This window comes from Dama dama, chromosome 5 (genome assembly GCF_033118175.1).
Source record: "Dama dama isolate Ldn47 chromosome 5, ASM3311817v1, whole genome shotgun sequence".
NCBI lineage: Eukaryota > Metazoa > Chordata > Mammalia > Artiodactyla > Cervidae > Dama > Dama dama.
The window spans coordinates 10,571,775-10,588,772 of record NC_083685.1 but is presented as its reverse complement, the minus strand read 5'-3'; the positions used below and the strand labels follow the sequence as shown (position 1 = coordinate 10,588,772).

At 53.6% G+C, this 16,998-nt stretch overlaps 1 protein-coding gene across 3 annotated transcripts in view; it reads right to left on the bottom strand.

Moving 5' to 3' along the window:
• Positions 1-7,483: 7,483 nt before the first annotated feature.
• Positions 7,484-16,998, bottom strand: part of GCN1 (GCN1 activator of EIF2AK4) — a 54,075-nt gene continuing 44,560 nt past the window's right edge. For 2 of the 3 annotated variants that reach the window (XM_061141774.1, XM_061141775.1), the window contains 12 exons: positions 16,704-16,796; positions 16,361-16,504; positions 15,999-16,268; positions 15,668-15,781; positions 14,995-15,225; positions 13,223-13,416; positions 12,995-13,109; positions 11,105-11,201; positions 10,620-10,768; positions 10,105-10,212; positions 8,701-8,919; positions 7,484-8,196 (listed from right to left, as the gene is read on the bottom strand). In XM_061141774.1, the coding sequence (XP_060997757.1) occupies positions 8,071-8,196; positions 8,701-8,919; positions 10,105-10,212; positions 10,620-10,768; positions 11,105-11,201; positions 12,995-13,109; positions 13,223-13,416; positions 14,995-15,225; positions 15,668-15,781; positions 15,999-16,268; positions 16,361-16,504; positions 16,704-16,796 (1,860 nt within the window). In that variant the 3' untranslated portion in view covers positions 7,484-8,070. Of the gene's footprint in view, positions 8,197-8,700; positions 8,920-10,104; positions 10,213-10,619; positions 10,769-11,104; positions 11,202-12,420; positions 12,481-12,994; positions 13,110-13,222; positions 13,417-14,994; positions 15,226-15,667; positions 15,782-15,998; positions 16,269-16,360; positions 16,505-16,703; positions 16,797-16,998 lie in introns of those variants that run through there. The other variant, XR_009692817.1, reaches the window with a different exon arrangement.

Here is a 16,998-nt window from a genome sequence, read left to right as displayed (position 1 = left end):
GTCCACCCTGCCCGCCCAGTGAGGCAGGTTGCTCTGGATCACCTTCTCAACCTGCTCTGGAATCAGACAGGCTTTGGTTCAATTGCTAGCATTGAAATCCTGGCACCACCCCTTAAAAGCTTTTGAGAGTCTGGAAAAATCACATCACAATGTCTCAGAGCCCCCAGTTTCCTCATAATAGTTGTAAAGATGAAAGAGATGTTTGCAAATCACCCGGCTCCTACAGGCATATGATAACAGTAACAGTAATGCTGTTAAACCTGAGGTCATTTTGCAAACTCATTCCTGCTTTTTGCCATTTACTGTTGCAGACCTGAGCACACATGCCCAGGGAGGCCTCTTGAGAGCACGCCTATAGGATACTTTGAAGACGTGGAGCAGAATCAGCCTTTATGAAGCCCAGACTCCTCTGACTTGCCTCCATGTGCCTTCTAGGAAGCAATGGGTGTTGAATTCCTGTGCCACAGACTCTAGGATAGAGTTTTCCCACCCAGGAGCTTTCAGTCTCATCAGAGATAAGACACACTTGTGAGGAATAAAAAAATACAAGACAAGATGAAATAGCTGTCAGATTAGCAGACTAGACTTCAGAGGACAGCTATCACTTTTGGTTAGAATGGTGGTGGGGGGGGGGGGTGGATTTCATTATAGAGGTTTCATGATGGAATTGGAATTGAGAGAGCTGGGAATGGCAGGTGTGTTTTAATAGCTGCTGTCACAGCCCTGAGGATGATCTCTGTTAGCCTTGAGGGAGAATTCCCCATGAGACAGGATGTGTGCCTGGCCCCCCAAAGTGAAAATCTGAGCACATTTTCCTCTAGAAACATTGTTGTACATGATCTAAACCACAATGCAGTGACTGGAGCTATGTTGTGGTAGATAAAGTCTATATTTAGAACAACATAAACTTTTGTGCCCCCAGAGGTAAGTAGCAGTATGTGCTGCCAACAGGAAACTTTGTTCCACTGTTCTGAAGGGCCAGCTTAGCGATGATGAGCTTTGCAACACCACCTGTTCAGACCTTACAGCGACCACAGTAGGGAGGCACTCAAAAGTTCCTGAGCAGAGGAGCAATATCAGAATGTTCAGGAGGAAGTTATCTGGTGCAAGCACACAGGAGGAATTTTCAGCTGCAGAGCTTTAACGAAGGCTACTGCTGAAGCCCAGGTGTGAAGTAACAGCAAGAAGGACCAGGTGCAAAAGACGGTATGCAAACAGTATCTACCAATTTTTTAGAAAAAAATTTACCTGACACCTGGATCCCTTTACTAGTAAGGTAGGTATTGTGCACCTACTGGCTGCCAGCACTGAGGACATAACAGGAGCGAAACAAAACTCCATCCTCAGGAATTTACAGTACAACTGGGGAAGACAGTGAACATTTGAGGGCTCACGGCTGCCAGGCACTGATGGAGGAGCCGGGGAGGTGGCAGGAAATAAAGCTTTCAAGTCCCTGCTTCCATGGAGCTCAGATTCTGATAGAAAATGCAAATAAACACACGTTAAAAGGAAAAACCAAGGAGAGTAAGAGGGACAGAGTATACAGAGGTTTACAGGGCAGACAGTGATGCCCTGAAGGCAGTGGGTATATACTGTTCATTCAGTAAGTCTGGTTGTGAATGAAGAGAAATGAAGGGACTGCTGAGAACAGTGGGGTGAATAAAGTATTTTCCAGGATAGCGTAGGTAGAGGATTGGCAGCCAGTGAACACTAAGGATAGAGTAGTAAGGATGGGAGGAAGGTGGGTTAAGAGCACTTTAAAAAGCTCAACTGGCAGACGAGAGTCGAGTGCTGCGAAGGCTGAGGGGAAAGGGGAGGGACCCCTGAGCCTGAGGTCTGGGTTCAGAGCCAGCAGTGCCCGGGGTGGGAGGAAAGATGAGGGCTAGTGTAGCAGAGGCTGGGGAGGGACCTCGGAAATGCACAGTTCAGGCTGGTCAGCAGTGGAGTCTGAACTTGCTGAACTCTGTTGAGGGAAGAAACAATTGCTGCAATCAGGTGACGGGAAGTGGGTGCAGATAAGAACAGAGGGCAGCACCACCCAACACGCTGGCCCAGGAGGGAGGGAATAAATGGATCCGTGGTCTCTCCTCTGATGGGCCTGAGAACTGGCCCCTTAATCCCCATCTGCATGTTGCAGGCTGAATCCTATCAAGAGACTTGGCCCTGCCCTTTGGTCACCCCTCTTCCCCATCAAGTAGACATGAAGCCCCTAGATTGCAGGGACCATCCTGTTACCCACTGGGACCTGGACATAGTGGGCACTTGGTTTCCATTCAGTTAAAGTGAAGCCACACCTAGAATTTACAGTTAGGAGCCTCAGAAATAACCTGATTGAACTTTCTCAAGTTTGCTTTCTGTGAGGTGTGGACCAAATTTGGGGTCTCTTACTGTAAGTCAGGGTCAGGCCCCCTCCCATTATAATTAGGATTTTTCTCCCATCTTCAAGATTCGATCAGAATTTTCTAACTGCGGTCTAGAGACACCAAGGCTCCCTGTGAGACTCAAAGGATTTGTGAAGCTGAAATATTTTCACAAAACTGAGATGTCATCTGCCTTTTCCACTCATTCCTTAAGAGTGCATGTTGGAGTCTCCCTGGACCTGCACAACATGGGACATCACAGTCGACTGAATGCAGCAGCAGACGTGAGAATCCAGAAATGCAGAGGCGTGCAAAAATGCAAAGCAGTGCTGCTCTCCTCAAACTTAACATTTGTTATATGGTTATCTATGCTTATGTGTAATAGATTTATTTTAGGTGAATTAATGGAGCTTCTAAAGTTGACCATTTTTCTGAGATGGTAAGTATCAGTAGGCAAGTTACATATAACCAAGAGTTCTTTGGGGTATGCCGTCATTTTTCACAGTGTAAAGGAGTCTTGGGGCTGAAAGATTTGAGAAACACTGTGTTAAATACTGCAGTACCCCAAGCGTCCCACTTCCCTTCTTTATGAGAGTCTAAATGGTAGTTTGTGACCCAGCTGCCATCTCAACCAGCCCTCAGAGAAGCATCAAAGTGAACTGGTATTTCCATGCACACACACTCAGGAATCTCACCCAGAAATCCCACTGAGCTGATAATCTTTGGACTAGTTTTTCCAGTTTCCTAAGCTTTATTAGGATCAACACCTACCTTCCACTGTGGCAGCCTGCAGGGAACCCTCCCGGCAGCTCAGAACTGCCCAGTGAAACAACTGGGCTCCACCTCTTCTAAAAAGTGAAACCCACTCACTTCACTGAACCACATGCCAAGAACTTGACTTGTTCGTTAAATTCACCTTCCAAAAGTATTTTTATAGTATGACCCCGGGGCTTGGTGACCACGTATCAAGAAATGTGGGTTTGCTTTTCCAGTTCTGCAGCCAACTGGCCACATGACCTTAGGAGACGCTCCCTTCCTTCCCTACCTCAGTTTTGTTGTTGTTCAGTTATCCAGTACTGTCTGACTCTTTCCAACTCCATGGACTGCAGCACGCCAGGCCTCCCTGTTCCTCACCATCTCCTGAAGTTAGCCCAAGTTCATGTTCATTGCATCAGTGATGCCATCCAACCATCTCATTCTCTGACACCTCTTCCGCCCTCCATCTTTACCAGCATCAGGGACTTTTCCAATGAGTTGTCTGTGCGCATCAGATGACCAAAATATTGGAGCTTCAGCTTCGGCATCAATCCTTCCAACGAGTATTCAGAGTTGATTTTCCTTAAGATTGACTGGCTTGATCTCCTTGCAGTCCAAAAGACTTTCAGGAGTCTTCTCCACCAGCACAGTTCGGAGGCATCAATTCTTTGGTGCTCTGCCTTCTTTATGGTCCAGCTCTCACAACCATATGTGACCACTGGGAAGACCACAGCCCTGACTATATGGACCTTTGTTGGCAGAGTAATGTCTCTGCTTTTCAACACACTGTCTAGGTCATAGCTTTCCTGCCAAGAAGCACTCGTTTCTTGAATTCATGGCTGCAGTCACCATCTGCAGTGATTTTAGAGCCCAAGGAGAGGAAATCTGTCACTACTTCCACCTTTTCACCTTCTATTTGCCATCAAGTAATGGGGCCAGATGCCATGATCTTAGTTTTTTTAATATTGAGCTTTAAGCTGGCTCTTTCACTCTCTTCCTTCACCCTCATCAAGAAACTCTTTAGTTCCTCTTTGCTTTCTGCCATTAGTGGTATCATCTGCACATCTGAGGTTGTTGATGTTTCTCCCTCCTGTCTTGATTCCAGCTTGTAACTCATCTCGTCCAGCATTTCTCCTCATAAAAAAACGGGCTGGCTCCCAGCCTCTCCTACTTCAGCAACGACAGGACTGCTGTCCAGCCCAGGCACAGTGAAGACCCGTCCACATGCTTACATGCCTCTCTTCAGTGTTTGAGACTACATTCAAACACAGTAATCAATCCGCCGGAAAGATCTGACTCTAGGTTGATGGCTTTTCAAAACTTGGGCTCAAAAAATTAACACCTGCAAATTCTGGGTCCATGGTTACCCTCCAGATCAGAGCACTAGGTGCCCACGCTTCAGTCTCTTTGTCCACACACCTCACTTTACTCACACCATCCATGGATGCAGAACCTCCCGAGGGCCTGCCATGTACGTAGCGCGTTACCTCACCCACTCCAGACAGCCTGGGGGGCTGGACTGTCACTGTCCAGGCAAGGACACGTTCTCATACAGGTTAGGGGACATGCTCTGGCTTAACATGAAGCAGGCAAGTTAAGGTTTAAACCTGACTTCCAAGTCCATGTGGCTCCACCAGGGTGCTCTGTACGAGAATTTTAAAGAAACAGCTGTTTCCTTAAAAATATTTTAGAACCTAGATCTTTAAGTTAGGCTGGTTCCTGTTTTTCCTATTGCTCTTATTTAGAAAGGCTTGGAGCAGTTAAAGACCAGTCCACACAGAACCCTAGTTAGAAAAAAAACATCTCCAACTGCCTGTCTCGTTTTGACATCCACTCTCAGTAAAATCATGTCCCCAAATCCCTGCCAATAAAATAGTGTTGACTCTGCAGGTCCCCTGCCCCCTCCCAAGCCCTCCAGCATCCCGGCAGTGGGATGAAGGCAACAACAAGGGACGTGAACCACGACATATTCCCCCACATTTTAAAACAGTTTCAACGCCAAGATTCCAGAGGCTCCCAGAGTTAAAGGGTTGAGAACGCTGTTTAGTTTTCTCCAGATTAGCTAAAGGCACACCATCTTGTCACTGCCCTTCTAACACATGGCAGACAAAGATAGGGGTTCCCTCTCTCACAAAGTCTCAGAAAGGCGTCTTTTCGAAGAACAGGAAGTGTCCTGTACGCAGGGTGAGGTATGGCTCAGGCCCGTGGCCAGTCACCTGGAGCCGCCTCGGCACTTCACCTCGTGCACTGCAGGACGAGAGGCCTGCAGGAACCAGTCTATAGAGTGACAGTGACAAGGCTTTTGCCCAGCTAGCCTGCGCAGCAGGAGGAAGAGCCAGGTTAAGGACACGAGTGGCTCTGGGGACAGACTGCCACTTAAGACTATCCCGCACCTCAATTTCCTCCTCAGGAAAAAAGTCATAACTAGAGAACCTACTCCACAGGTTGAGTGTGTTAAGTGGGAAAAAAAAAGCCAAATGTCACCTGTCATAATTACTATTAACCCCTAAAGGATAACTTTAAGACATATGGAGAGCTTCCATTCCAAATTCCTCATTTTGCAGATGAGAAAACTGGCCCAGAAAGGCTGGGTGACTCCTCTGAGGCTTAACAGCCCTACCAACCACCAGGGCAGATGGCTTCGTCCTCTGCTGCCAAGCACCTTCTCCTCCAGGGTGTTCAGTCTGGGCAGCTGTCTTCAGGACCGCAGTGATTGTGGGCTGGCAGGGTCCCCTTCACCGGCTCCACTGGCACGACTGTGACAGCCGTTCGCAGGCCACTTCCAGACTCAGGGGATGCAAGTCAGTGCACTCTAGGACTGAGTCATCTCTGTCAATCAGCCTTCATCCATCCATCCATCCTGATTAGAGAGATCTCATTGTCCTCCAGTCTCTGAATGGGAACCCGGTGTTTCTCCTTTGAAAATGTCAGTGTCAGTTGCTCAGCCATGTCTGACTCTTTGCAACCCCATGGACTGTAGCCCGCCAAGCTCCTCTGTCCGTGGGATTCTCCAGGCAAGAATATTGGAGTAGGTAGCCACGCCCTTCTTCAGGGGATCTTCCCGACCCAGGGACTGAACCCGAGTCTCCTGCATTATGAGCAGATTCTTTACTGTCTAAGCCACCAGGCAGGTTTGGACTTTGCTTACTAAGAGTCCCCCAGCTGTAAGTACATCAGGCTCTCCTCCCGATTTCAGACTGGGCACGGCACACCAGAGGTGGACACAAGTGTCTGCTCTAAGATCCTGGAGGAAGCACTGAACACTTACGTTGGGGGCTTAAAAGAGGCTTCCCAGGCCACAACCCCTCCCATGAGAACTTCACCTGCCTCCCCAGGGCTGACTGGCAGAGGTGACTGCAGCTGCAACTGGCTTGCTGGACATGTGCCCCAGGCAGCTGGGAGCCTACCAGCGATTATCTGAATCCCAGGAGCAGAGAACAGTTACCATGGCTACCAAAGCTGTAACCATTGGCTGCTTTGGCTGTGGGGACTGGCTCAGCTGCCCTCTCAAGGTCCCTTCCAGCCCTGGGACTCTACAGTTCCAATGAGCCAGTGGAGACCACGTCTGTTGCAAGAAAAGAGGAAGTCCTGTGACACAAAAGGCTGAGGCAGACAGCAAGCACCTCAGAGGTCACCTTGTCTTATTCCTCAGAAGTGCTGAGTCACAAGGCTACTTTCTACCTCTGCTGTATTATTAATAGGCAAAGCCTCGCTTTTGTTTGTTTTTTGGTATAGTACTTCAGGCCTTTTATAATGTGAGCTCGCTCCCACCATGTTTCATTTTTTTTCTTCCTTTTACAGCTCATACTCATTTTGGTACAAGTTTTGTTCCGTATTGTGACCAGAGAAAACAGCCCAGGAACACTTGCGTCACTGGGGCCCGGAGGGGCGGGCTCCATCAGACAGGACGCCTGGATCACGAGCCTTCTAAGAACCAGGAGGAAGGAAGTCATTCATAAAGGAGGCAGATGCTCAACTGCGACTTTGGTTTCCTCTCGCAATTCTGATTACAGGAATGTGGTTTGTTCTTATTCCACAGAAGGGAAGACTTTCTCTGTAAAACTCGACTCTCAGAAGCTGCCTACCTTTCTGAGTCAGGACAGAGCAGGGAGGTGGTTGATTTGACCCCTGGGATCTCCACACCAGTGAGATCTCAGGCCTGACTGCAGCCCTCTTGAGATCTGGTCTCAGAACAGACATGGCTGCAGGTATCTATGGGACTTCAGAGAGCAGGAGATGCCCGGAAACCAGAGAGTTAGTTGCCTGTGCTCACGGGGACAGCTGCATGAGGCCTTGCCTTGCTCCTGATGCATGAAGCTTCATGTTTAGTGGATGTTTGGAGATTTTTAAAAATCTGCTTATCAAGATCAAATCAAAGCCTTTATTCAACATCCCTCCTTCAAACTACCTGTGTTTAAACCTGCTCCCCTCCCCCAACTTGCAAACTACTAGGGCTGTGCGAGTTCTGTCCCTGTCACCTGATGGGTCAGATCCAGGTGGGCTGCACAATGCTGAAAAGCCACGCCGAGACACTGCGCGGGCAGGCCTCTGCGGTTCTGTGCCCCTCGGGATCTAGGCAGAGGTTGGAAGCACTGGCCCTGGAGCCAGAGCTCTGGCACAAGAGACCGGGAGGCGGATGTCTGAGCCTCGCGTTCTGGACCCAGCCACGCAGAGTGGACGAGCAGCTCCTGGTGACCACTGGGCGAGGCTCACGCCTGTGCTTTTTCTTCTCTTCTCCAAAGAAAAGGGTGAGAGATGGAGGAGGCAATTTTCAGTTGTGTGTAGGTTTGATTTAAGGCTTTGGCTGTGGTCTGTTGATATATTAAAATACTTTCTGGGAACACCATCTCCTAAGCTCCCCATCAGAACAAATGTATTTTCAAAAATGAAAACAGTGAACAAAGAGGTGGAGCTGAAATGCTGACGCAGAGCCCAGCGGATGGGCCTGGGTCTGTCAGGTCAGGATGGTGTCGTCCACCTGCTCCGTGGAGTCGGCCTGACTGGCCAGCTTCTTCAGAGACCTCCGGTTGCATTCATTCAACACTTCCAAGCTGGCCACATCCAGGATCTTGCAGAGGGACTGGGGGGAGGAGGGAAACGAGGAAACAAAAATCAGAAAATGTGGCTTCCGATTTCTCCAATCAAAGACAACACTGAATGTGGACCCAGAACTAGAACCACTGAGGGGGACCCTGGCACAGCAAGGAGACTGGGTGATCCAGGCACAGCCAAGACATGCAGGCCTCATGCCCTGATGCGAGGACGGAGTGGGGCCTGGAGCGCTCAGCGCTTTAAAGGTGGCTCAGCAGGCAGGGGGCTGAGGGACAGGACTCTGGGCCCCAACAGGCAGCCCGGGGGGTCTGTTACAGGTTTGGGAGCCACCTGAGGTTTTACTTGAAGGAGCCCTACTGCTGAAAGGAATCTGAACACCTCAGGAATAGAGGGATGTACTTCTAGGCACCAGAGCAGTCACTGCTCATGCCTGTGGGGTGGCGGAGCATGAGCCTTAAACACCGTCATGCAGAAGGCCCACAGGACAAGCACCCAGGAGCCATGGGGAGGCCCGCCAGTCCCAGGCTCCCACCTGAAACACTTCCTCTCCCTGCCTCATCTTGAGGAGGTTGACAATTGCCTGGTCGCTGTAGGCCCTGACGACGGTGTTTTTATCCTTGGTGTTGTCCAGGAGGGCCTTCAGGATGGGCTTGATGGCCTGGGGGTCCAAGGCAGGCAGCGGGTCCTTGTTTGCCCACCAGATCATCTTCTCAGCCACCAGCCTGATGTCACTGGACGGGCTCTGCAGACACTGTGCAGAGGAGCACGGGCCTCCGTCAGGCACACCCAGCCTGCTCCTCGCCGCGGCCCAGGCTCTGCCCTGATGCTGCCCCTGTCATGGGACCTGACCCCCTGCTCCCTCTGCGGCGTCCCCACTGTGGGAGGGTGGCCGGGTATGTTCGGACCCTACCTCCTCCACGTCATCTCACACCACCCTCTCCTTGGCTCGGCACTCTCGGCCCACACGGGCTTCCAACTTCCTCAAAGGCCCCACGCTGCTTCCTGCCTCACGCCCCTGCGCTGGCGGCCCCATTGCCTGGGACGTGCTTGCAGATCCTCACCTGGTCAGTCCCCTCTCATTCTTCAGGCCTCAGCTCAGATGTCGGCCTTCAGGCATCTCCCTGACAGCCCTATCTAGATGAGGGCCCTCCCACAGGCCTTTTGTGTACCTCCACCTCCAGAGATCTTGTCTGCCCCGTTCACCTCTGTACTTCAGGGTCTAGCCTGGCCAGGCGCACAGCAGGTCCTCGGTAATAAACACTGAGGACAGCTGCGTGCAGGGTGACACAGGCTCAGTCCAATCAGGGCCCCGCACACCCTCCTCTCCGGGTGTCTGCAGGGTGGGGACAGCAGCCGTGGGAGCCACACTGCTCGGAGTGAGGTCAGTGCACTGGGCCACTGACACTGCCCGGGGGCTGGTTACAAAGGCAGGGTGTAGGGCTCGGCCGCATTTCTTAAAATGCAGTTTCTGGTTTTGTGTGCACACCAACATTTGAGCAGCATGTTTTATCACACAGATGCTGGAGGCCCCTCTGCCAGGCTCCCCAGCTTTCCCAAGTGGGTCCTGCAGCCACCACAACAGCCATGCCTGCTAAGTACTGTCATGCCTGCTAAAGGGAGGCAGGGAAGCGAAGATAAATTTGAATCCAGGTCTGTCCCAAAGTTTGCAAAATTGGGGTGCCTAGAAAGAATGCCTAAAACAGAGATTCTTAACTTGATTTGGGGTCATGGATCTATGGGAGACTCTGACAAAAAATCGGGCAAAAAAAAAAAGAAAAGTTGGGCAGTCTTCCAGAGACCATTCTGCATCCCAGCCGTACGGGATCAGAGACCCCCCCGCCCTGCAGGCCACCCTCAGAGTGCCTGGAACACACGAACACACTTCCAGGGTCTTCTGGTCACGGGTCCTTTTCACGAGCCAGGCTGCCCCACTCACCTTAATGAACAGGCTGGAGAGTTTGGCTGGCAACTGTCCTCCTCCGGTCTCGATGTGGTGCTTCATCAGGAAGCCCATGCCCCGGACCCCGCTCACAGCGATGGGGATCTGGACAGTGAGTGGAAAGCTAGATGGGGTGCCTCCGGCTCCCTCCTCGGGGCAGCAGGGCCAGGCACTGTCCCTTCCCCAGGCATTTCCGGGGACCCTGGCTCTCCACCACCAGTCCCCACCCCACCCCCCAACTATCACCACCAAGACTTTTTGATGGCTCTCACAAAGAGGCTCTGCCTGGCTGTGGGACAGGTGAACAAAGCCTGAGACACTAGTTCCCAGGAACAGAATCAGAGACTTTCTGGCCTAGAAGGGACCTCTGGATGCTCCAACCCAAGTCCTCACTGTTTAGATGATGAAACTGGCGCCCAGGGGGACCAAGCACTGGCCCCAGGGCACAGGAGGTTACTGGCAAGTGAGACGCGAGCCTCTGACCACCTGGTCCAGCCGCCCCAAAGCCTCACCCTGTCCGCCACGGCATTACTGAGGATCATGTCCTGGACGTCGCCGCCGTACTTGCCCACACAGAGTCTGCCGGGAGCCACGCTCACAGCCACGGAGAGAGCCAGGCTCCGCCCGTGCCGAACCATCCAGTCAATGCCAGACACATCCGCTGGGTGGAAGGACACAGGGAGGTCGACCTGCACCATCTACCACCGGCGAAGCCCACCTCCACCACCTGAGACTCGTGTGTCAGCTCAGAGCCAGGTGGGAACCCCAGTCCTGCACACGGACCTCCCTGCCCCAAGTGGCCGCCGAGAGGCCATCCCTTACAGGCCACTCCCGACCACGGCTGCGTCCTCAGAGCAGAGACGCTCCAGGCCACAAGACTCCCGGAAACTCCGTTTTGTTTTGACATTTCCAAGGAGAGGGTGGTCCAGCTGCCAGAAGACCCTCTGAGGGGCGAGGGAGACAGAGAGGCCCTGAAAAGTGCACACAAGAGGCCTACCCAGCAAGTACTGCTGAAGAACGGTGCTGAGCTCCTCTTCCGTCAGAAAGGCACACAGCTCCCCCAGGCACCCGGCCGAGGAGATGCGCGTGTTGTCCTGATGGGGCAGAGAAGGTGGTGAACCAGGGTGCTAGCCCACATGGGCTCCGCGGGCACCAGGGTGGGAGGGAGGCGGATGCCAAGTCCAGCCCTCCCTCCAGCACGCGCACTCCCACCGCCAGAGCAGGGCTGCCACTCACTGCGGAAGCCACTCGGCGCCAAGTTAAAAATTACACACCCAGCACTTAACTTAATTATAGAAAACTCCAGCGTATGTGCATATGGTGATCATCATCATAATAGCAACAATAACTGTATTTACATAGCACCTTTCTTCTTACAAGCCTAAGCGCTTCACGTTTGTTATCTCAGTTACTATCAACAGCCCTGTGAGGCGGGGAGGGGTGCAAGCTCTGCCCACAGTCCTCAGGGAAGGCAGCTGGAGGACCACTGGGAGCTCCACCCCGCCCCACTCCACCCCACCCCACTCCCAAACCTCTCATGTGTCCGCCTGTGTCCAGAGAGGCTCCCTGCTGCCCCAACATTGTGTGGGTCTGTCCTGGAAGTCAAACTGAAGCTCTAATTGGCCCAAGGCAATAGGGAAAGGCTGAGGGTTCTGTGTCAAAACCAGTCTTGTACGTAAGCGCTTCCTGGACGCTCTCCCTGCTGGCTCACTACGGGATGCTGTGCGGAGGATTTTGGGTTACGTGCTATAGTATTTGAAGTGCCAACTTGGCGTGCCTCTCCCAAACAAAACAACCGACCAACCAACCAGGGCCTCAAGGGCCAGTGGGGAGGCATGAGCCAGGCCGGCACCTTGGATTGCCACCTCTGATCCAGTGGAAGTTCTGAGGGGGAGGAAGGTGGCCAGCCGGCAATCTGGGCTTCTGAACTCCCAGGTGTCACACGAGGCTAAAGCTGGCTCTCTCTGACACAACACCCACTCTCTCAAAGGGGTCTATTTTAAGCTCCATTGTGGTGAAATGCAAATTGGTTTACATACTAACTTTTGCTTGCACTGTGAGTGGCCCTATAAAAGCCCTGACAAACTGTGACCAAGAGAAGGCAGAAGCTCCCATCTGCACCCCACAAAAGACCGGGGCCTCAGCTGCGGGGGATGACTGGGCATGGGCAAACAAGGTGTGGCCCCATGTGAACCCCGAGGCCTCTCTCCAGAGATCAGCCCCACAGCATCAATCTGGCGACATGGCAGAGAGACGTCTGTCAAAGGAGAAAGAGAAAATCCTTCTCAAAGACTCAACCGCTTCGGGGCTCACCAGAGTGCAAGGCAGCCAACTGGTACTTCACAGATGCTTGCAGACAGGGCCAGGAAGGGCCTTGGGACAGAGAACCAGGAGTCACGGGCTCAGTCCCAGCTCTCACTCTACCACGTGCTAGGGCACGGCCCCAGGTCAGTCTGCCCCTCACAAAAACTGCTGAGCAGCCCGCCCAGACAGACACCAGACAGTTTCCTAGGGGCTGTGCCCACGCTTCATTCACCTCTGCACATCAGCAAATGTTTCCAGAACCAAAAAGCTAAACTCTTCATTTTACAACTGGGGAAATGAGGGGCAGAACGGGGGAAGCGACTTGTTTAAGACTGGAGAACAAATGAACGAGAGACCTGGGACTTCAGAAACCTTAGCTTCCCTTATCTATACGATACATTGTCCATATCAACACTAGGTGCCTGTCTCCCGCACGACCAGAGGTGGGGCAAACCACAGAGTGGCACGAACGTCAGCAGTGATGATCACTCCTGACCAAGTTCTGCTTCTCGAGGCAGAGACACCAGCCCAGGGAAGGGAAACCAGCCCAGCCCGCGCACCCCGCGTCCACCTGCGGCGGTACCTCGTCGTGTCCCAGCATGTTCAGCAGGAGCGAGACGATGTTTTTCCGGATGACCACATCCACTTTGGCCCCTGCTCCCTGAATCACAAACCTCAGGGCCTGCAGCATGGTGTCCCTGCAGAACCAACACACCCGACTCAAACCCGGCTCTCCTCCACCCGTGTTCCCACCGCACAGGCAGGGCTGGGCCACCCCACGGCCACGGCTCTCCCCACACCAGTGCCTCACCTGACGCCCGGGTCCTCCATGACCCGGATGCCGTTCAGCAGCTCCGTGAAGAGAGGATCTACCTTGATGTGGATGGAAATGAGCTTTCCCAGTGCGTCAGCAGCCTTCAGGCGCACGCCGCGGTTAGAGTCCTGCAGGGCTTTGGTGAAGGTGGTCTGCAGCTGGGGCAGGAAGGGCTTCAGGGCGATCCCGACCTGTCGGAGAGACCCCCATCCCAGAGCCTGGCTGAGGGGGAGTGCGGACCACAGGGCACCACAGGCAGGAAAACAGAGCACCCCAAACCCACGCGGCTCCACACTCAGGCCAGGAGTAGCGGCGCAGCAAGATGGGGGGGCCCGGCAGAGAGGGTCCCCTCAGCCTCCTCTTCTGTTTCCAGCTTCCCACGGGCTGGGAGCCGTCAGCTCGGCTTAGGGGAGCTCTGTCCATGTGGACAAGTGACTCAAAACCCCGGCTCTGAATACATTACAGAGCGGGCCAGCAGACCTGTCAATACCGTGGAAGAACATTCTGCAAAGACAGGTAAACAGGCCAGGTGCCACCTACTGCGCTATCCTACAGAACAGGCGCCCTGGGGAGGTCATCCCTGTACACACGTGCACCCATGCACTGACAATCCAGTCTGAGTCCTGACCACATGGAGGAAAAGACGCACGCACGTCTGTGACAAACTACAGACGGGTCCCAGAGGAGAGACCTACTCAAGGCTAAAAGGGAAGACCAAAGAAGCTGTTTGCAGACTCAATGCCATTTAGGGTCTAGAGACGCTGGGGTCGGGGCTGGCAGGCTGCTGGGAAGCAGACCACAGAGTAAAGCCAGCAAAGCTACGGTGAGAGCCACCTGCCCACGGTGACACCTGGCTCACGGGCTGTGGGACAAACTCCAGGAGGGAAAGGCTCCATTTGGACACAGAATTAAAACACACACACACAGAGAAGAACGGCACAGAACGGAAAGCAAAGATGATACTTAATTTAAAAGAAAAAAGAAAAGACAATTTCCAAAAGAATGAGGTTGATGCTCACAGTCCCGTTTTTTAGCTGGAAAGTTGCTCCCCCACACTTTTCTCCCAGAAGGAAAAGAACTACAACTCTCTTAAGCTTTTGTATCCAAACCACAAGATTTTTTTTTAACAAAATAAATCTTGGCTGTTTATAACTCTCTAAACCTAAAGGCTTTAATTATTAGCCTGTACAGTATCAGAAACAGTTAATGTGTTGCTTTGCTCCTGACACTTTGGGCAAAAACTAAAGTTACTGCAGGTACTCCCGGACTTCCTTTGCATTCTCTCCTCAGATTCTCTTCATCTCCCTTTATGAGGTGGTCATAAAGATGGGAAATGTATGTGAACAAGGTTTCTATTGTAGTCACGTGGCCCTGGATTTTGTTCTTTGAACCACTTTAATAAAAGCGATTATCAGACACACACACGCTGGTGTGTTGAGTTAGAACGTGTCGTTAGATGTTATTTCACCTGAGCCCCATATCTCACAGCCCTTTGAGACAAGCAGTGTTGTACCCTCAAAACACAAGTGAAGGAGCAGACTCAGAAGTTGCACGACCTTCTGAGGTCACTCTGGCCATACATCTGCCAAGTGATGGCCTGGACTTCACCACGTGTGGTGAGTCTGGAGTCCAAGGTCTCCGCCCCCTCTGCTCTGCCGATTCCCACGCTGAGCTGTCACCTGCCCGCGCAGCACACCGCGTGCCAGCCTCCTGTGCGCAGATCTGTGCTCCAAGACCCGAGCGGACCACGTGAACCTGTCAGTCCTCACCTTGGCCAGCAAGAGGCTGAGCGTCTCGAGCAGAGCCGCCTTCACGTTCCAGCTGAACCGGTCCCCCAGGATGCGAATCAGAGGGCCGGTGATGTTGACCACCGAGGGCCGCAGGGCATCCGCCGAGGTCAGACGGATCACCAAACCTAACGCTTTGGCGGCTTCCTCTTTCTGTTCCGGGCTGCCAGTCAGGACCCCCTCCCGCAGCACTGGAAGGATGGACGTTACCCCCTGACAAGAGAACCACACCTGAGAGTCAAATCACAAAGGTTTTGGGCCGGGGTGTCCCCCACCCGGAGCCAGGAGCTCCTCTCGGCCACCCTCTCTTCAACTCCGTGAGCAACCGAGTCAGGTGGGCAGGGTCGTGGCCTGAGAGGGTGCTGGCTGGGGAACAGTCTCCTCGACTTGACAGTGACGAGAGCAGAGTCCCTGCAGGCCTGTCACTCATCTGCTCTGAGGCGACCTCCACAGCTGAAACGAGGTGGGTGAACTCTGACCCCGTCCCCGCGGGGCCACCGTGGGGAAGCAGCATGCTGTCCGTGGAGATGTGTAGCAGCACCCAGAGCATTCCGTGGAGCAGCACACAGCTGCTCCAGCGGCCCCAGCACGGCGGCCTGGGGAAGGCGGAGGAGGGCCACACACCCGCGGGGCCCTGCCCAGGGCCCTGGCTCACCTTCTTCGGGAGGCAGAAGCCTGGCACGTGCTCGCCTTTGCTCTCATTTCCTATGAACCGGATTTCCTTGTGCAGTTCCTCAATGAGGGCCAGCTGGTTGCCCGCATCCAGTTTCTGTGGGACACCAGGGAAAAGCAAAGAGAATATCAGGGTTCAAGTCAAGCCCTCTCAAGACGCCTTCAAAATAGTACAGCAGAGGGAAGGAAGGGTGTGGGCTGGAGTACAGGCAAGACTGGCCACACATCGACAGATGCTGAAGCTGGCTGACAGCATCTGGTCTTAGAAACGCCCGGAACTGTCTTTCACCAGAGGTGGTCCAGCAGCTCCTCACCTTGGTGATGGCATTCAGGGCATCCCAGCTCTCCTCCAGAACCACGGGGCTGGAGTCGTTGAAGAGGCGGATCAGACCTGAGACCAGGCTCCGCAGGTGGCTGGTATAGTCCGCCTTGGAGCGCGAGCAGTAGATGTTGAGGATGATGGCCGCGGCCTGCCTCATGCCCACCTCGGGGCTACGGGTGGCTTCCAACAGGTCCTCGATGATGATCCGGTGCCCAGTGTCATCCTCCACCGACAGGATCACAGCCTGACAGTTGGCCATCTCCTAAAAGCAAAGGCGACACCTCGGCTGAGCACGCGCCTCCAGGATGGGACAGGACATGGATAAGAGTCCGCAGGGGTGACCGTGCCCCTCACCAGCTGCTCGTCTGGAGTCCCCAGCTTCTCCTTCAGGGCCAACATGACCGCCGGGAGGATCACGCCAAGATGACGCGTCAGGGCATCACCCGCCACAGACGAAAGGAAAGCCAGGACCCGGGTGTTGACGGGTGGGGTCGTCAGCTGCAGGAAGATGACTATCAGCTCAGTGGGGGCTGCCCCGTGCCAGCTGTGGCGCTGGGCTCTGGGAGATCCCATCCCTCTGGAGAGTCGCCGGCCTCCCCCAGCATCCGGGTTCAGAGCTGGTCCTCACGTAGACCCGGGGAGGGTGACGTGGCTGTGGCTGCTGGGCTAGAGGGGGTTGCCATGTGTGGGGACTTACCTTGGGCACGAGGTAGGGGAGCACCACACGGCTCTTGATGGCCATCACCTGCTTCAGACCGTCCAAGGCAAACTCGGACACCTCCTCGTCATCCTGCAGAGGGGCATGGGGTGACGCCTGGGAGCCGCTTTCCTCCCTGCCTCCTCAGTCTGGACCTCCCCAGCCCCGACATCCCCCACCGGCCCCCCAGAGTCAATGCCATTCTATACACCCACTCCCTCTGGGGCCCGCACTGGCTGCCTTGACAGAGTCAGCCCCGGTGTGCAGCCTCCACGGAGATAGTGGAACCCCTCCT